The sequence below is a fragment of the Cutaneotrichosporon cavernicola genome (genome assembly GCF_030864355.1).
Source record: "Cutaneotrichosporon cavernicola HIS019 DNA, chromosome: 1".
NCBI classification, from domain to species: Eukaryota; Fungi; Basidiomycota; class Tremellomycetes; order Trichosporonales; family Trichosporonaceae; genus Cutaneotrichosporon; species Cutaneotrichosporon cavernicola.
In genome coordinates this window covers 3,133,440-3,150,451 of record NC_083393.1, presented here as the reverse complement: position 1 = coordinate 3,150,451, position 17,012 = coordinate 3,133,440, and the positions used below count along the sequence as shown (strand labels likewise).

General features: G+C 58.7%; 8 protein-coding genes across 8 annotated transcripts; 3 read left to right on the top strand and 5 right to left on the bottom strand.

The window, feature by feature from the left end:
- Positions 1-20: 20 nt before the first annotated feature.
- On the bottom strand, positions 21-3,347 carry MTR4 (uncharacterized protein; the record flags this gene model as incomplete). Its single annotated transcript, XM_060596757.1, has 4 exons — positions 21-404; positions 448-1,731; positions 1,769-2,643; positions 2,681-3,347. 4 exons carry the CDS (start codon positions 3,345-3,347, stop codon positions 21-23), a joined length of 3,210 nt encoding a protein of 1,069 aa, XP_060453718.1.
- Positions 3,348-3,687: 340 nt separating this feature from the next.
- TIM23 (uncharacterized protein) lies at positions 3,688-4,553 on the top strand (the record flags this gene model as incomplete). Its single annotated transcript, XM_060596755.1, has 3 exons — positions 3,688-4,069; positions 4,146-4,403; positions 4,471-4,553. The coding sequence occupies 3 exons, from the start codon at positions 3,688-3,690 to the stop codon at positions 4,551-4,553; spliced, it is 723 nt and encodes a 240-aa protein (XP_060453717.1).
- A 115-nt stretch (positions 4,554-4,668) lies between these two features.
- On the bottom strand, positions 4,669-4,942 carry CMC4 (uncharacterized protein; the record flags this gene model as incomplete). The annotated part of the gene is made up of 2 exons (XM_060596754.1): positions 4,669-4,877; positions 4,915-4,942. The coding sequence occupies 2 exons, from the start codon at positions 4,940-4,942 to the stop codon at positions 4,669-4,671; spliced, it is 237 nt and encodes a 78-aa protein (XP_060453716.1).
- Positions 4,943-5,377: 435 nt separating this feature from the next.
- Positions 5,378-7,168, bottom strand: CcaverHIS019_0111670 (uncharacterized protein; the record flags this gene model as incomplete). The annotated part of the gene is made up of 5 exons (XM_060596753.1): positions 5,378-6,017; positions 6,054-6,560; positions 6,670-6,831; positions 6,872-6,946; positions 6,987-7,168. 5 exons carry the CDS (start codon positions 7,166-7,168, stop codon positions 5,378-5,380), a joined length of 1,566 nt encoding a protein of 521 aa, XP_060453715.1.
- An 825-nt stretch (positions 7,169-7,993) lies between these two features.
- Positions 7,994-8,623, top strand: CcaverHIS019_0111660 (uncharacterized protein; the record flags this gene model as incomplete). The annotated part of the gene is made up of 2 exons (XM_060596752.1): positions 7,994-8,405; positions 8,448-8,623. 2 exons carry the CDS (start codon positions 7,994-7,996, stop codon positions 8,621-8,623), a joined length of 588 nt encoding a protein of 195 aa, XP_060453714.1.
- A 212-nt stretch (positions 8,624-8,835) lies between these two features.
- Positions 8,836-10,054, bottom strand: CcaverHIS019_0111650 (uncharacterized protein; the record flags this gene model as incomplete). The annotated part of the gene is made up of 4 exons (XM_060596751.1): positions 8,836-9,194; positions 9,274-9,498; positions 9,531-9,636; positions 9,728-10,054. The coding sequence occupies 4 exons, from the start codon at positions 10,052-10,054 to the stop codon at positions 8,836-8,838; spliced, it is 1,017 nt and encodes a 338-aa protein (XP_060453713.1).
- Positions 10,055-10,338: 284 nt separating this feature from the next.
- On the top strand, positions 10,339-12,567 carry CcaverHIS019_0111640 (uncharacterized protein; the record flags this gene model as incomplete). The annotated part of the gene is made up of 1 exon (XM_060596750.1): positions 10,339-12,567. The coding sequence occupies one exon, from the start codon at positions 10,339-10,341 to the stop codon at positions 12,565-12,567; it is 2,229 nt and encodes a 742-aa protein (XP_060453712.1).
- An 833-nt stretch (positions 12,568-13,400) lies between these two features.
- Positions 13,401-16,193, bottom strand: CcaverHIS019_0111630 (uncharacterized protein; the record flags this gene model as incomplete). Its single annotated transcript, XM_060596749.1, has 2 exons — positions 13,401-14,653; positions 14,699-16,193. The coding sequence occupies 2 exons, from the start codon at positions 16,191-16,193 to the stop codon at positions 13,401-13,403; spliced, it is 2,748 nt and encodes a 915-aa protein (XP_060453711.1).
- Between the last annotated feature and the right edge of the window lie 819 nt (positions 16,194-17,012).

Here is a 17,012-nt window from a genome sequence, read left to right as displayed (position 1 = left end):
ACGAGTACAGAATCTAGAGCTTAGAGGTACAGCGAGGGGTTGAATACGACCGAGTTTGTGCGCTCTGTAATCTCGATGCACTTTGTGAACTTTGCCTCGAGGTCGGCATTCCCAATAACGTTTGCGGCGTTCACGAGCTGGCGCAGCAACTCGAGCAAACGGCGTAACGAGCGGATGATGGACCCTTCGAAAATATCCGTCATCTTGACAATCTCGGAAAACGGCGAACCCTTGCACCACGCATACACGAGCGGCGCCATCTCGACCTTGAAGCTCTGGACGTACTCGTCCTCGACGAGGGGGAGTTTGCTCTCTACCGAGACCTGGGCGATCCGCCGTGCCGTTTCTTGCAACGTCCGCAGAGGAGCTGCGATCTCGGCATTGAGCTGAGTCTTTGCTTCGGACTGGGGTTAGTTTTTTCCTTGCCCTTGTTTCTTTTTCGCTCACCTTTTCGTCAAACACAAAACAGCTCAACAAGGCCGTCAGCGCTTCGGGCGCAAGGTCGTTGAATGTGCCTCCAAACATGAGTTCGGTGAGGAGCAGCTCGTCGCCCGTGCTAAGCTCGCATGCCACACGGCCCTTGACAGTCGCGACTTCGCCGTCAACAAAGCCCAGCCGGCGCAAGACACGTTTGCGCGCCTTGAGTTCTTCGAGCTGCAGGACATCTTGCACGCTCCCGATGCGTTTCTTGAGCTCGCGCACCTTGGTGTTGAGGGTGGCCTTGCGGTCATATGTGTCGAAGAGGGCGGGGAGGGCGGGGTCATTGGCGATGGGCAACGAGGCGACGCGGTCCTCGAGTACCTTGATCTTGCGCACGAGCTTGCGGAAGCCCTCATCCTTGATACCCTGGTTAGCGACCGGGTCAAGCAGAGTGATCGCGCCCTTGAAACGACGCTTGACCTCGTCGACGAGCTTGTACGCCTGCTCCTTCTGCTGGCGCTGGCGGAGGTCGGTCGGCATCTTGAGTCGGATGTGTGCGATGCTCTGCACAGCGTCCAGTGTCACTGCAATGATCGCAACGTCGCCGCGAGCATCGGGGCGCGCGGCGCGCGCCGTGTCCGAGTTGGGCTTGCCAATCTCGGTGCCAGGTTCGACGCGACACAGCACGTCGAGCACGTAGTGCTTCTGTGGGGGATCGTTGGGCCCGACAACTGGCCGTCCGCGCTTGCTGTTCTCGAGCTTGTGGTATGCCACCACCACACACCAGCCAAAGTCTCGGTCGCCGTCCTTGATCTCCACCAGCCGACCCGGCTGCATAAATGGCAGCGCGTAGTCGGGGTGGTTGATGACCGCCTTGAAGTCGCCCTCAAACATTTTGAGGCTCTCGCGGAGTTCATAATATTCCTCCACATCATCTTCGCGGTCGACGGTGATCGCGTCGCGCTCCTTCTCCGCTGCCGCCAGCTGTGCCTCGAGAGCAGGAATGCTTAGCGAGTTCTGGAACTGGTGGAACGATCGCTCGAGCATGTACTCGGGGCTGATGCCTTCAACGCGCATTAGGTTCAGCACCATGTTGTACCCCAAAGAGAAGGCCGAGTCGAGGCGGTCCGCCTGTCCCTTGACCATGCCCTTGGCAGCCTCCGGCTCGAGCTTTTCGTTGACCATCATGATGACGATACCGCGCGTGTCCAGACCACGACGACCGGCACGCCCCGACATCTGAATGTACTCGCCGCCAGAGAGGTTGCGGAAGTTCTTGCCGTCGAACTTTTGCACGTCCGTGAAGACGACCTGGAGTTAGCTGGAGTGATTGACATGTTTAGCTTACAGTCTTGGCAGGCATGTTGAGACCGATAGAGAACGTCTCAGTGGCGAAGAGACACTTGAGTAAGCCCTCCTGGAAGAGAATCTCGATGACCTCCTTCATGATCGGGAGGAGGCCGCCGTGGTGGATTCCAATACCGCGCTTGAGCAACGGGAGGAGGTGTTCGATCTGGGGAAGCTTCTTGTCGTCGTCGCTCAACACGGCAATGGCGTTCTCAAACACCTGCTCGACCGTCTTGGCCTCGTCCTCGGTATTCATGTCGATCTTGCTCATCTGCATGGCGTGGGCCTCGCACTCGCGCTTGCTGAACGCGAACACGATCACTGGGTTGAGGTTTTTGTTCATGACCAGTTTGACAATCTTGTAGATGTCGCTCGTGCCGCCCTTCATCGCGCCCTTGCGCGTCTTGTTCCCCTTGCGCCCTGCGCCGGCATTCGGGTCCGCGCTGTCCTCGCCCTTGTTGGCTGCCAGCGCCGCCATCGCCTTCTGGAAGTTGTCCTCGCGGAAGTTGGACTTTTCGTCCACAACGAGATAGATGCCCTCACTTCCCGTAGGGAACAGGTAGTGCTGCAGCGGCGTCGGTCGGAAGTCGGTGTACACAATGTGACATGGCTGCTCGTGTGTCTGGCACCACCACTCGGCAAACTCCATCGAGTTAGGGATGGTTGCGGAGAGAAACACGCAGCGCACAGTGTGCGAGAGCAGGATCAGCGTCTCCTCCCACACAACGCCGCGGTCCTTGTCGCGCATGTAGTGCACCTCGTCGAATACGACCCACGCGAGCTCGCGCACAACCTCTGAGCCACGGTACAGCATCGAGCGCAGAATCTCCGTAGTCATGACAAGGCACGACGCTGAGGGATTGATTGTCACATCGCCTGTTTTGTTAGCTTACATGAGAGATAGACAGCTCACCAGTCATCAACCCAATGTTCTCCTCCCCAAACTCCTCCTGGAACTCGCGGAACTTTTGGTTCGACAGCGCCTTGATAGGTGACGTGTAAACGATACGCTTTCCTTCTTTCAAGCATGTGGCGATTGCGAACTCTGCGACTACTGTCTTTCCAGCCGAAGTATGTGCGGAAACGAGCACACTTTCCGAGCGCTCGATACAGCTCGTCGCAACGTACTGGAAAGGGTCAAGCTCGAACGGGTATGTTTTTGCGGGAGGATCGAAGCGCTTGTGATCCGAAATGGGAACGTAGGGGTATCCTGGGGGAAGTGCAACCTGGTGGCGCACAGAGTGGACGATCTTCATGTCCGCCTCGTCGCCTGCGAGCCCAGCGCCTCCAGCGACCTCGCGCTCGGCCTCGGTGCTGAACTCGTCTGCGCGGACCGGCGCAACGCCAGGCACTATTCCATCGGCCTCGATGACCGGACCGTCATGGACGCCTTCTCCGGCGTGCTCGGCCTCATCGAGCGCGCGCATAGGATCGCGACTAGGTGGACCGGTTGGCATGTCGACATCGCTCGGGTCGTCGTCTGCGTCTAAGCGCGGCTGCTTTGCAGGCTTAGATTTGGATGGCTTGGAGTCTGCGCCGCGCTTGCGTTGTTTTTTGCTTGGCCCTGGTGTTCCGGCCATGATGAGTAGATGATAATTGTTGGTGAGGCAAAGTCTGATCACAGTAGTGGAGGCCATCCAAAACTGACAATCTCAAAACATGGCTGGTGGAGGAATGCCGCGGGGGTAATTCCACGTGGCATGAGATAATTAGGCGGCCAAAGAGGGGTGTATGTATTTGTGAAAATGGAAAATACTGGGGGTGGAGTGGAGGCGGGTGTAGGGTGGGATCCCGATGGGGGATGACTGGGCGGATCGAATGGTTGGGTGGCGGTTACCGTTGCCTGCAAAGTCAGAAAGTTGAAACCCTCCTCGCTCACCACCTCATCTTCTCAACCACTCTTTCCATCTCCACACCAAAATGTCCTTCCTCGGCAACCTCTTTGGCACCGCCACTCCACCCACGCCGGCGCCCGCGCAGAACGACGAGTTCTCCGCGGCCGCCAACATCCTCAACCAGACCGAGTTCCGTTCCGCCGTTCCCCCTTCCTCCCCCGCCCCCGCCCCCTCCGATGCCGACCTCAGCACCCCCGCACCAGTGGCAGCACCCAGCGCCGCCGGCATGCTGGGGAACCAGTTCGACGTCGCAAAGCTCCACCCCATGGCCGAGCTGAACGACAACCTCGACTTCCTTGCCCTCGACGAGGACAAGCTCACTGAGATGGAGGGAGCTGGATCCGTGCTCCCCTCGCGCGGATGGACCGACGACCTGTGTGTCGGCACCGGCACCACCTACCTCTCTGGTAAGTCGTAGCTCTAACAGCGACCAAGCAACTTTTTTTTTTTTTTTGGCCTCTTTTTTCTTTTCTCTGACGCTAGGCCTCGCTATCGGTGGTGCTTGGGGTCTTACCGAGGGCCTGTCCCGGCCACTGGGCGCTAACCCATCCATGCGTCTGCGTCTCAACTCGGTCCTTAACTCGTGCACGCGGCGAGGCACGTTTACGGGCAACTCGCTTGGCGTGCTCGCAATCTACTACAACCTGACCAACTCTGCGATTGACGCCGTGCGCGAGAAGCACGACCCCATGAACTCGATGGCTGCGGGCGCGATTACGGGCGCTGTGTACAAGTGCACTTGTGAGTAGCAGTGAAGGAGGAATGGGGAAGGATGAAGAACAGCGCCGAACACAAGCTAACTGACCAGCCGGTCTCCGTCCTATGATGGTCGGCGCGGTGATGGGAACCGGCGCGATGGGCGCGTGGGAGGCGTTCAAGACGTTTGTCTAGACATTGTATACTGCATGCCACTCTACTCTCCTTGTCTTGTCTTGTGGACGCTTGACGCTTGGTCGGCGTTGGCATCGGGCCAATTTGCCGACCTCCACTTGCCATCACAAAACACCTAAACGCCCTCCCTTTCAAATTGCTTGAGCTTGCGCTGCACGATGGCCGGGAAAGGGCAGCTTGGACTCTTGGCCTCTTCGGCACTCTTGCCGGCCGCATCGGCGCGCGCGTACATGTCCGCGCAGCACTCGTATAGCTTGCGAACGGCTGACTGGCACTTGGCCTCGTTGTACCCGTTCCGGTCGAGGCAGGCCTGGATGGCGCAAGCTAGCGTTAGCGGTCTGTGCTGCTTCTATCGAGGTACCCTCAGCCTGACAGGCTTGCGTGCTCATGGTGACAAGCAGAAGTCGGGTGGTAGCTTTGTAGCTGGTGGCGGTGGGTTGGGCGGAGCTTGAAACAGTTCGGCCGGACATCTTCCGTCATCGGCTCAGCGGTGGCGGTGGAGGAAGCCGACGCAAAGTCATCCCACTATCAGCCTGTCTTATGCCCTGTCTCATGCAATGCCAGCTGGACCCATGTTGAGTGAGAATAATGTCTAAGTCTCATTCATCAACCAATCTCTAGCGTTCAGCTCATCGCCGTGCTACATATAACCGTTCCTCAACGCTCTCTCACAGTCTTCATTGCACCCATCCCGCCCGCTGCCCACTCTGCCGACTGAACTCGACTGAACTCTCTCTTCACACTTCCCCACCTATAGGAAACTGGTCATTGCATGCTATTATCTTACACACACGGAATCACGCACAGCGCACAACCAGAGCCCCCTACACCTTGACACGCTTGCCCTTGGCGACGTCGCTGCCGACGCCGCTACTTGTCAGAGCATCCACAAGCCCCAGTCCTGGCCCCGGCGTGAGGCTCCCGCTGCGCTCTTTGCGCACACGCGAGCTCTCGCCTTCGACACTCCCGCTCATCTGGGCTGTAGTAGGTTCGGCCTTGCTGGCAGCAGCCGCCTTGGCGTTGGCGTTGATCATCAGCCGCGCGCTCGTCTGGCGCGGCTTGATACCCGTGTTGACTCTGAAGCTCGGGCTCGCGATAGGCGGCATCGTCGGTGCAGGAGCCGAGCTCGCAAAGCGCACGGGTGTTACGGGGTCTTGGGCTGTCACGGACGATCTTATCGGTATCGTCTGCGCCGCCAGGGTGCGTCCAGTGGCAAGCTTGGACGCGAGCTTGGACCGCCGATGGTTGGGTCGAGCGTTACTCAGGTTGTGGTGACTGACCCGAGGCGGGCGGCTCTTCGCCGACTGCGAGGCAAGGGACTGGAAGGTTGTGGATGGTGACGTGAAGGACGATGAGATCGGTAACGGCAGGCTCCCCGACTCGAACTGGTCCGTGGGCTGGGCATCATCATGCGACGGGCGTTTGCGACACCACGCCGTGATAAGAAGCACACGCTTCTGGCGCCTGCTATCAGCGCCGCTTTGCAAGATATGTACTCACTTGCTGTAGAAGAAGTAGTTGGCGCTCCACAGGAGCCCTCCGACTTTCCGTCCGTGACCGCTGTCCGATATTGCGCCCAGGGTGGGGCTGAACATGGCAAGGTCGCTGAAGTCGATTGCACTGCTAAGTGACATGGAGCGGACTGACCGCGTCTGGTTCGGCAGCGCCGACGTCTCAGGGACGTCGTCAAGCTCGAGCTCCATGCCAGCCTGGCCCCAGCTGATGGGCCCGTCGTCAATGTCCATCGGATCGTCGTCGAGTGAAAGGAACTCCTCGCTGTCTTCCTCATCGTACTCGCTGGCCTCTTCATTCTCCTCAGGCTCGACGTGCGGGTCATACTCGGGCTCCGGGAACCAAGAGTAAACTTCGCATTCGTTGAGTGGGACAACTTCGTTGAGGATGCGGTAGAGACTGGGGTTGCCAACGTCGGTTCCTTTGGGCGACGAGCCCAGAGAAGGCGAGTAGCTCGGGGGCGATCCAGAGGGGTTTGGCAACGTGATAGCCAGACTTGGTGACAAAAGCAGTGTGTGAGGGATGCAGGGGTACATGTGGTCCGAGCCGTGCAAGAGATATGCGTCAGGGTCGGTTCACGGGGGCTCCGCTCGATAGCACTCACGGAGAGAGATCAAGGCCGTCAATGGCCAAAAGGTTTGTGCTCAGGTGAGACAGCACCTGTGCTGCGCTAATCTCGCGGGTAAAGTGGTCTGGGCGAAGCGCCGAGAAGTCATACCCGGAGAACGCCGAGTTGAGCGTGTTGACAAGCAAGAAGTGGACCTTGCTGGCTGTAAGCCAAGTACGGTGGCGGGATAAGCACTCACCGCGACTCCTTGACGTCTAAGCGTCCGAAGCACGACGAGAGACCGGCTTGCTTCATCTCTGGTGAGAAGCTCATCCTTTGGGGTCAGTGGCGGTGCACAAATAAGATTGGCTCACTCGTCCATGTCTTCCTGTCCGCTGACATATTGTTCCTCCATCTCCCTGAACATCTTGCGATCGCCCTTGATCTGTTTGATAGAGTACGTCTCGACTCGGGCGTTGGTGCGCGCCTCAGGGGTGGGGTTGGAGGACAGCACATGGGAGAGTTGGGTGAGGACAGGATAGTCCAGGTACTTCATTGTGACAGGTTAGGTGTTGTGGGTGTGTCGGTTGGTGTTGTCCTTTACAACGCGGGGAGACGCGTCGGAAAGTGAGTCGGGAAGGTTTGGTGTGTTGTTGAGAGTGTGAGACAGGTGACGGCGGGAGTGGAGACTTGGTCGACGGCGAGGAAGCACTGCGCGTCAAGGGAAGACTGATGATAGACTGAGGAGATGGGGTTGGGCACGGTGTAAAGTGTAGGTGTAGGGTAGTGGGTGGATTGTGGAACGTGCTTGAGGGTTTGAGGTGTGTTGGGAGTGAGATGGGCGATTGTAGGTTGACAGAGTTGACAGAGTTGATTGATGATTACTATGATAGCTTGATGTGATGATGATCCCTTCTAGAGGGCTATCCGAGTGATCATTGTCTGAAAGATAAGAAAAAGTGAGGAAGAGTGTGAATGATGATGATGACGATGGATAACAAGCCGTAGTAAGTGGATGTGGATGTACGTACCGTACAGTACAGTCCTACCTAGTAGCGATGACTATAAAGTGGGGGAAGGGTCAATGCTCACTCAGAGCATGCCCCCCACCCCCACCCAGTACTGAGTCTCATCTCCCTAGTTACTCCGAGCATCCTAGTATTTCGAGCCGAATGGTTAGAGCATGTCATTAGGATAAAGGGTAAAATGGGAGGGTAAAAGGTAATGGCCCGATCGCTTCAACTTGTCGCGCCCACCTCCATGACGCCACTCTATATGCGTCACCACTTACTTCTTTAAGTAATTCCCAAATCAACAACACCCCTCCACCTTTGGATTCAACTCTACATCAACAAATCCACAAACCAACCTCCAACCCATCATGAGCGCCGACGACTCATTCTTCAATCCCCGCGGCAACTCTGGGCAGTTATACCTCTCCCACCCTCCGACTGATGAATCGGACATGTCGGGGGACGAGTCGTTCTTCCACACTCGCCCCCAACACGATGATTCGGACGTAGGCCTGACTCCCGATAGTCGGGCTCAAGTCGAGGCGTACCGGCAGCAGGTGCGGGCCGAGGGACGCGAGTACGATGACGACGATGGTCATGGAGACGGCGACGAGTACTATGACGAGCAGGAGAGTTATTCGGAGGGGAGTAGTGCCGTGTTTGATCCCGATAATGATCCAACTGGCTTTGCGCAGCGGCTCGACGAGCTCGCGGGCGTCATGGAGATTGGAGAAGAGGAGGCACGCGCGCTGCGCTGGGGCCCTAATTTGGGCAGCGATGGTAAGTGGAAAAGGAGGAGGAGGAGAGAGGGACTGACACCAGACACGCCACTGTGCATCGACGAGTTCAAGGACGTGCTTTACCACTACATCGCCGCTACCGAGTGGCGGTACGAAATGCCCCAGGAGAAGGAGCACCCTATTGCCGTGCTGGGTCCGGCTTGGGCTGGCCGCCGCATATTGCAGGAGGAGGAGACGTTTAGCGGGTACGTAGGGTAGCTCGACTAGCTCGACCCGCCCAGTCGACGATCAGCGGACAGTCCAGTCGACAGCATACCTCTCGCCGACAGTTGTATGATCCCAGACGTCTCACGCTATTCTCGCCGTAACATGTAAACACAATACCTTGCACTGTATATCGCCTGTACACATGCATCTGTATCTAGATCGACTCAAGCTCGACACACAAAGTAAGGGAGCCGGCTCACAGGCTAGCGGGTGTTGGGGTTGCCATTGCCGCCGTTGGCACCGCCCTCGCCGCCGCTGAGTAGGCCCCGGCGCTCCTCCTCAGTTCCACCACTCTTACGGCCGCCACAGCACCAGAGGCTGGTACACCAGCGCCACACGCGTTCAATGGTACGGTCGCGCCAGCGGTAAAACGCCGGCTTGCGGGAGTCGAGCCGGTCAACCCTCACGCGGTCTTGGTTGTCGATCAGTGTTGTGAGGGCAAACCAGAGCGCGACGATGGTGGCGAGTGCCGAGCTTGCACTGATCATGAACATGACGATCATCTGGAGCTTGGCTGCTTGTTCAACCGACTTGCCACCCACGATGGCACCGGTCATCATGCCTATCGTCAGTCACAGAAACGGAGGGGAGGATTGAGCAACTGCGATCCAGGTTACCCGAATAGCAAATGTCCAACTCACCGGGGATGGAAATCAGGCCGATGACGCTCATCTGGTTGATCGTCGGGAGGAGCGCCGATGCCAGCGCGTCAATAGCAAGCGGACGGACCGCCTCGAACCGACCCGCTCCAAAGGCGAGATACGTCTCAATGCGGTCGCGGTTGTTTGCAAACTCGTTCGAGACGGCGTTCATTGCGATCCCGATCGCGCTGATACCGTTTCCAAGCAGCATACCGAGGACGGGAACTGCGTTAGCTAGTTCGGCCGAGGGAGCTCACTGAACTGCTCCGGTTGCCAGAAGGGGTGCTGTTCCATTGCGAAGCGCTGGCCGATACAGCTGATGGGGATGGAGCCGCAGAGCAGCGAGAGGAGGACGCAGGGGAACTGGGGTTAGGGAGGTGAGGGAAATGTGAGAAGGGTGGGAGGACGAGGAGGAGGCAATCGGGGAAAGACGTAAGCAGGAAAGAGAACTCACCATGTTGCTGAACCTGCGCTTGGCCTTGTTGAACGTTGCCTCGATTGCACCGAGCACGTTGAGGAGGAACGCAATACCAGCCACTGCATAGGGATTGTTGCTGGCAAACACTTTGCCGAGTATGAGACTCATGACCATGAGTTGGAGGATACAGCGGCAAGCCGCGACGATGAGGTTACGCCCGATCTTGAGTCCCATAATGGCAGACAGCACCGCATCGAAGACGATGAAGAGGAACCCGAGGCCGACGTTACGCCACGTCAGCTCGGTGCCGGCGCCGATTCCTTCGCCCGGCGCGCCGCCCTTGTCGCTTAGAAAGTACTCCATGTAGTGAGTGGGTGAGTGGGTGAGTGGGAAACTGCAAGAGAGAAGAGACCAAGGACTAATTCTGGAGACGTTACTTTGCTGCGATCGATCTCTCCAACTCATGTCGTCATTCCATCCTCGGTGGTCCGCAGCGGGATCAAATGCGGCAATGGCCTGGCTGTATTCGTACTCGACCTTCCAGCCACAATCCACAATCCACAATCCACAATCATACCCTTTCCCATCTTCTCACCTTCTCACCTTCCCAAACAACTTGGCACTCGAGCCAAACAACGCATCAGACGATGCAAAGGGACGCGCAAACTAACACGCGCTCCCTCCTCTCAAACCTGGAGCATTTACGCGACTCTCTCTCCGACCGCGTAGAGCAACTCAGCACGGCCGTCGAGCGCCTCCGCACACAGGCAACAGAGATTGAGGCCGCAGTTACTGGCTCTTCTTCCTCCCGCCCATCACACACCACCCGTCTTCCCCTTAGCGACCCAGTAATCGAACTCACCACCGCCATGAGTAGCCTAAGCGTCCAAGGCCGTGGACTCGCACCCACCAACCTTGCGCGAGTTGCCGCCGCCCCGAAACCAATCGTTGTGCATGGGCCCGAGCGCCACGACTCGGACGAAGAAGCCCAAGAACCACCCACTGATCAGCCTACTTCAATCCCCGATGTCTTTTTGGGGGAAGGTGACGGGGAAGGTGAAGAGGTGACGCCACCCGAACGCTGGGACTGGCGGGTACACACGCCACGCCCGCAGGGCCTCACCACGCGCGGCGTACTCGTGCGTGTTCGCGAGGGAGCCAATGCGGAGACGGCTCAAAGGCCTGCTGATCGGGAGAGGGGAGATCGGGACCGCGATCGTGATCGTGAGCGCGACGCTCGCGAGGCCGAGCGCCTCGACCGCGCCATCGCGCGCTACCAGCGTCGGCACGACGAGTCCCAGCGCGAGTTCCACAATGCCTGGGAAACCGAACGCACGCGTGCCGTTGGTGGCGGACGCGTACCTAACGAACATAGCACGGCTCGCGCAGACGCACTCCGCCGCCACGTCGACAACGCCCACCGCCTCTGGCACCTGATGCATCAGCGGGCGCGCCTGGCCGTTCCTCCAACCGAACCCGATGCGCCCCTCGAAATGCGCCACCTCCTCGGCACCCCGAGCTTCCGGCGTGGTCCGCTTCGCCCGCGCCAACGTCCACCCCGTCCCGTACCGGTGTGGCCCAGTCGGCAGGACCGCGACGAATTATTCAACGAGTACTACCGCGACTTTACGTACGATGGCGAGAGCGACGAGGAAGAGTTGGCGACGCAGCGATCGCAGGTGCTTGAGCGGCTTGAACGCGTCCGCGCCTCAGCCCAGTCGCTCGCTTCTGGCGAAGACCGCTTGCGCGACCTGAGCGACCGCGTTGCCGAGCGCGCCCGTGGCGCGGCCCAGGTCACTGACCAGAGCCGCGAGCTGGAGGCACGCACCGACGAGATGACGGCTGCCACGCGCCAGCTGCACGTCAGCGCCAACGAGTTGGCCGCAGCTGCCCGCCAGCTCGGTGTGGGCGGGCAACGCGAGCCCTTTAGTGACCTTACCCCTCGCGTTCGTGTCCCGTTTGCGCACAGGATCCGGGACGACCGCGACCCTGTGGCTCCTTGGCGTGCGAGGTCCCCCCTCGTTCCCCGCACGCTCGAGAGGGTCGAGGATGCTCACAGCGAGCGGCGTGCCAACAATCTGGACAGTCTGGAGCCCAGACTCACCTCGATTGAGAGTGAGCGCGCTGGCCTCCGTGCGACAATGATCAGTGATTACCGCCTCTCTCACTTTGACAACCTCGAGGAAGCTGCGCGTCGCCGATCTCTGCTCGACTATTTCGATCGCCGCCTGGACCAGATCGCTGCCTCGACTGGCCGCCGCGCCGAAGAGGACCCTGGGGACGTTAACCGCCGCGCCCTCCTCACGACCATGAACTCGACGTTGGCGCGCTTGAACGAGGCGGCGCGCCGTCCGTTGGGCCTGCGCAGCGATAACGAGGACGTGCTCGAGCGCGTGGAGCGGGCGCGGGAGCGGGTTGCAGAGCTGTCGCGTATCCAGCGTGACCTGGAGGCCGTAAGATTGGGCATGCGGCGCGGGAGCGACGCAACGGTCGTGCCTCCCGACTGGACGCCGGGCCAGCGCGGCGAACGGAACGAGCGGAGAGAGGAGATGCGGATCGGTCGGGAAGAGGAGACTAACGAGCACAGAGAAGAGATGAGCGAGAGTGTGCTCCGCGTCATCGCCGTTGTAGGGAGCGACCAGAGCGAGAGCGAGAGCGAAAGCGAAGTTGAGGTGGACGTGGCAACCCTCGCTGTCTTTATAGACAGCTCGAGAGCCACCGGAGATATCCCAGAACCCGTCGCTAGCGAGCAGCGCGACCTCCCCGAGGCGACCGACGACGAGGATAAGGAGACGGGTACCCTGTCCGCCGATACGTGGCCTGAGGGACCGAGCCGCGCGCCTCCGCGGCCATATGTCTCCCTCCTCGATCTGTAATTCCCATTCCCCTTGTTCACCATCCCGACCCGACATGGTTGTGTTTCCTATTCCTGGCATCGTTCCAAGCTGTACATACCATGCACTGTTTACTACCAGCGATAAATGGCAGATGAAGCGGATCAGAAGGCTAGTTATCAAGATGAGGAGCGAGTGAACGGTGTGTCCTGACGTGTGGTCTCAAGTACCGCTTTGATGTGATGGATCTCGTATCAGCGCTTTAGCACTGTGCTGTTAGCCTCTTGTCACTCGGCCACAATAATTCATCAACGGCCGCTCGCATTCAACCACAGTTACATGTTGAGGAGGGTAATCCGGACGATGTTCTATACCTTGACTGCCAGCTTCAGAGCTGAACAAAGTCCTGCCGGATTGAATAATCGCATTTCCAGACCACCACGCCATCAAGCCATCATCCCAAAATGCATTGCTTACATTATTCAAACTGCCATTCTCAAGACCACTGCATACGTGTCCAATTTCTGCAGCGCCGACGCGTGCTTGGACCAATCGTGTTTGGTGCCAGGCGGGCCAGGGGCCGGGAATGTGTGTCCAAGTCTCGACGTTTGGTTGCTCCACGGGCTCCTGTAGGCTGCAAGATGGAGCGCCGCAAGGTACAATAAGGATAAACGGACAACCAAAGAATGAAGCTCAGACAAGCTCAAATCAAGGTGTCAAGCTCAAGACGACATCCGCGTCGGCACGACCCAGTGCCTTCGGGAGTGCCTCTGGCACACTGGCAACGCACTGCCACAGCGGAAAACATGATGATACATAGTGTGCAGTGTTCGTGTTCAGTGTTCATTGTTCTGTGCTGGAGAGAAATGTCCAGCCTACGTGCTCTCGTCGTATCCATGCGGCTGGGGCATGAATTGCGGCGCGGGGCCCGCAGCCCCGGGAGCAGGTGTAGGCGTATGAGGCTGTTGTGAGTGTTGTGGGGCGCCGAGCTGGGGCGCCAATTGTCCGTGTATGTGGTGGACGGCCATCTGGCCGCGCGGGTCAAAGGGACTCGACTGGTGGGGGTGGTGAGAGGTTGTGGGAAGCTGCTGAGGGTGTGGCGTGCCTGGGAGACCGGTGTACGTGAAGCTGAACATGTCCGTGAAGGCTGGGTTGTACTCGCCTGCAGGTGTCATCTGGGGAATATAATCTGGCGTGGGGAGGACGGGGGTACTGAGGGACGTGGCGGATTGCGGAGGAAGAGACATGGAACGCTCGTCGGCCATCCACCTGTCCGAGGAGGACATGTACGATTGGAAGCCCGTGGAGCTGCTCCGCATCGGCATTTCAGCTGTCACGGCCTCGCTGCCAGCCAGGGCTTTGGGACTCTGGACTTCAGGTAGACCGAAGGAGATCGATTGCAAGTGTGTGGGCTGGGGTGGAAGCGCCGCGACAGAAGCAAAAACGGGAATGCCCATCCCGCCGTCGCGCTCGACCATCGTCGACCATTCCTGTACGATGCGCACCATTGAGCCAATGAGGTTACTGCATCCGTTCGCGACGTTTTCTCCCCTGCCGACGTTGTCGTCGTGGTCCAAGTGGAGATTGCTTAGCCGGCGCAGGATCAGCGAGGCCTGCGAAAGCGAGGCGACCCAGGGCGGAAGAGGAATGGTTGCTGGGAGCGCCATGACCGACCGGTGATAAGTTAAACTCGAGGCGTGCTGCTCCATGAGGGTCTTGGCGCTCTCGACAACCATGGCCATGATGTCGTGTAATGGAACGAGGTCAGCACCACCCATGCTCGGAACGAGGGCCGGAGCGAACTCGACAAAGGCATTAATGAGGTGCTCGGCTTGCGCACCACGGAACCGGCATAGACGGCGCATGTCGTTGGCAGCCATTGTAGAAGATGCGAATGCAAATACAATGTCTTGCGGGTTGTTGGCGCGCAAGAACGCGTAGTGGATCGCCTGGGGTGCGGGACAATGCGTCGGGAGCCCATTAAGAGCGAGGATTGAGCCAGGCAAATAATGCAGAGCAACCAGCGTCTGGAACGCGACGAGGTAGACCTTCATTACTTCCCATAGTCGCCGGATGGCACGGTATGCCTTCCAGCCTGCTTCGAGAGAGTTAGGCATCGAGAGCATACCTTTCGAGTCAGCCGTGCGAATGCACCACGCGGTCCCCAACATACTGAGAATATTGTCATGGCGACGGTCAACCTCCGCGAGGCGCGAATTGTAGAACTCGACTTCCTCCTGTATAGCCTGCTGCCCGCTATAATTGACCGTGTTGGTCACAGTGTCGAGGATGCCGCGGAGCCGGCCGTACGTGTCGTGGAGCTCCTCCAACCGGGCCAGCCGGTCAGAGACGACGAGTTTCCCTAGCAACTCGGCTGGGTCGTCCATTGAAGCTGCCGATACCCATTGCTGGCCATTCTCGGGTGAGGTCAGTGCCCAGGTCAGAGCTCGTGCCTCGCCGAGCTTGGATGGCTTCCGTGGACGCTCGTCTTCGAATGCAATCTGTGCCTCACCCGCACGGAGCCCCAACCATAGCCAAAAATCGGGATTAGGCCACCGCTCGAGGGGACCGTTGACCATGGCATCAAAGTTGAGGTTGTTGGCGATGTTGAGTGCCACACCAATCACGCCGCGGGCCGGCCCGAGCGCGGTGGGGTCTGTGAGCTGAAGAGGGAGGGCGGGGGAGAGGGGTGCATGTAGCCCGAGCAACTCGAGAACCTGGATTGCATGGAACGAGCTTGGCTGGTGAGCTAGAATGTTGTGCTGGAGGTTCTCGATGGTGGGTGCCAGCTCGTCTCGTAGCCTCTGAGCTTCAGGGTCGGGTCCCAAAGATAGTGACGCAACGAAAACGGCCGTAGCTAAAAGTAGCTGCACACATCGGTCGCCTGGCGTCTCGCGCAGGACGCTGAACAAGTCTGCGAGAGGCTGCAGGTGGGGGTGGAATGTGCGAAGCTGCGCATATCCAGGACCGATGAGGGCACGTAGCCGCGCGTCGACGAGCTGATCGAGGTCGACGTCATCGACAATGACTACACGGCGCTTCACATTCCCGTACGTCCTGCCCGAGGCGATGTTTAACAACGCGCCCACTAGCGAAAGCGGACGACCGTGCAGTCGCACATTCCTCGGGGGCGAGGGAAGAGGGGAAGAGTGTCGGCCTGACGTTGCGCTTCCCTGCGGCGAGCCCCACTGTGCCTGGGGTTGGGCGACCGCCGGGGTGATGGTAATCTGGAAGGCGGCAGAGACGTCCACGTCGTGGTTGAAGACGTTGACGGGCCCCCAGTCATCTACGCTACGCCCGCCCGAACTGGGCCTGCTGATAGAGGAGCGGGGGCGCTTCTGGAGCCCCTCACTCGGCGTTCGACCGGACGATGCCGACGCTCGTTTTGAAGCCGAGGTTGACGACGATGGACCAACGGTACCGCCAATCGGCTGGGAATCCTTCTTGCGTCTCTTCTTCATGCGGCTGTCGTCGACGACGCATGGTAGTGCAAGGACCTTGCATCGATGGCATGACTTGTCGACAGGCAGCGGTTCTGCCGAGGAAGGAACCTCGAGGTCTGGTAGTTCGCATCGCGTCTTGCGAATCTTGCAGAGATCGCATGATCGCCGAGCATGTGTGCGCCGGGCTTTAGGCTCAGCGGTTATCGCTGCCGAGGACGACGCCATGGGCAGGACTGTTGTGAGATCGTATGTAATGGTGGTGGCGTGGAGGGGGCGAAGAATGAGAAGGAAGGGGGTGCGGCGGAGCGCTCCGTCGAATGATCCGTCGAATGATGCTGTCTCAAGCCCCGCTGTACTGGAACAACTTGATATGGGTGGTCGAGATTGGTGTTGTTGTGGGTTGGATTGGTTGATGAGGTATTTGGGCGGCGGCAGGGGCGGCGGCTGATCCGATGTTGATGTGTTGGTTTACTCGGGTGGAGGCAAGTTGACGAAAGGAGAGAAGGTGTGAGGGAAGTGAGGCGGTGAAGGAGAGGGGGGAGAGATGGAGAGATGGAGAGATGGAGAGATGGAGGGTTGGTTAATGAACGCTGTGACGAGTGTGCATGTCACTCTGTTTCCGCGAAAGGTATATTATATCTTTGCACTTTTGGAGGAATGGGGTCGAGAATGAGACTAGAGACGAATGGAGGCAACTTGGGGGATGGGATGTGATGTGATGTGAACGTGTAGGTAGAGGTTGACAACCACACAGAGTGTGTTTACAGGTTTACAGGATGAGTGGAGACAAATGTCCAATATGATCAGGCGAGCTTGATAAGGCTGGGCGGGTCCGAGGAGGGAAGCGAGAGATGAGATCGGGAACAAGGCGACAAGAGGATGTGCGGTGACAGATTGGCAGTTGGAGGAAGAGGGGGTCAATGTACAGTAGCCAATGTACAGGAATATGCCGAGCCCAAAGCTCCACTGTTGAATGAGAGTGAACGATGGGCTTCGGGGGGAAGGTACGAGGTACGGGGTACGGGATACGGGCGACGGGCGACG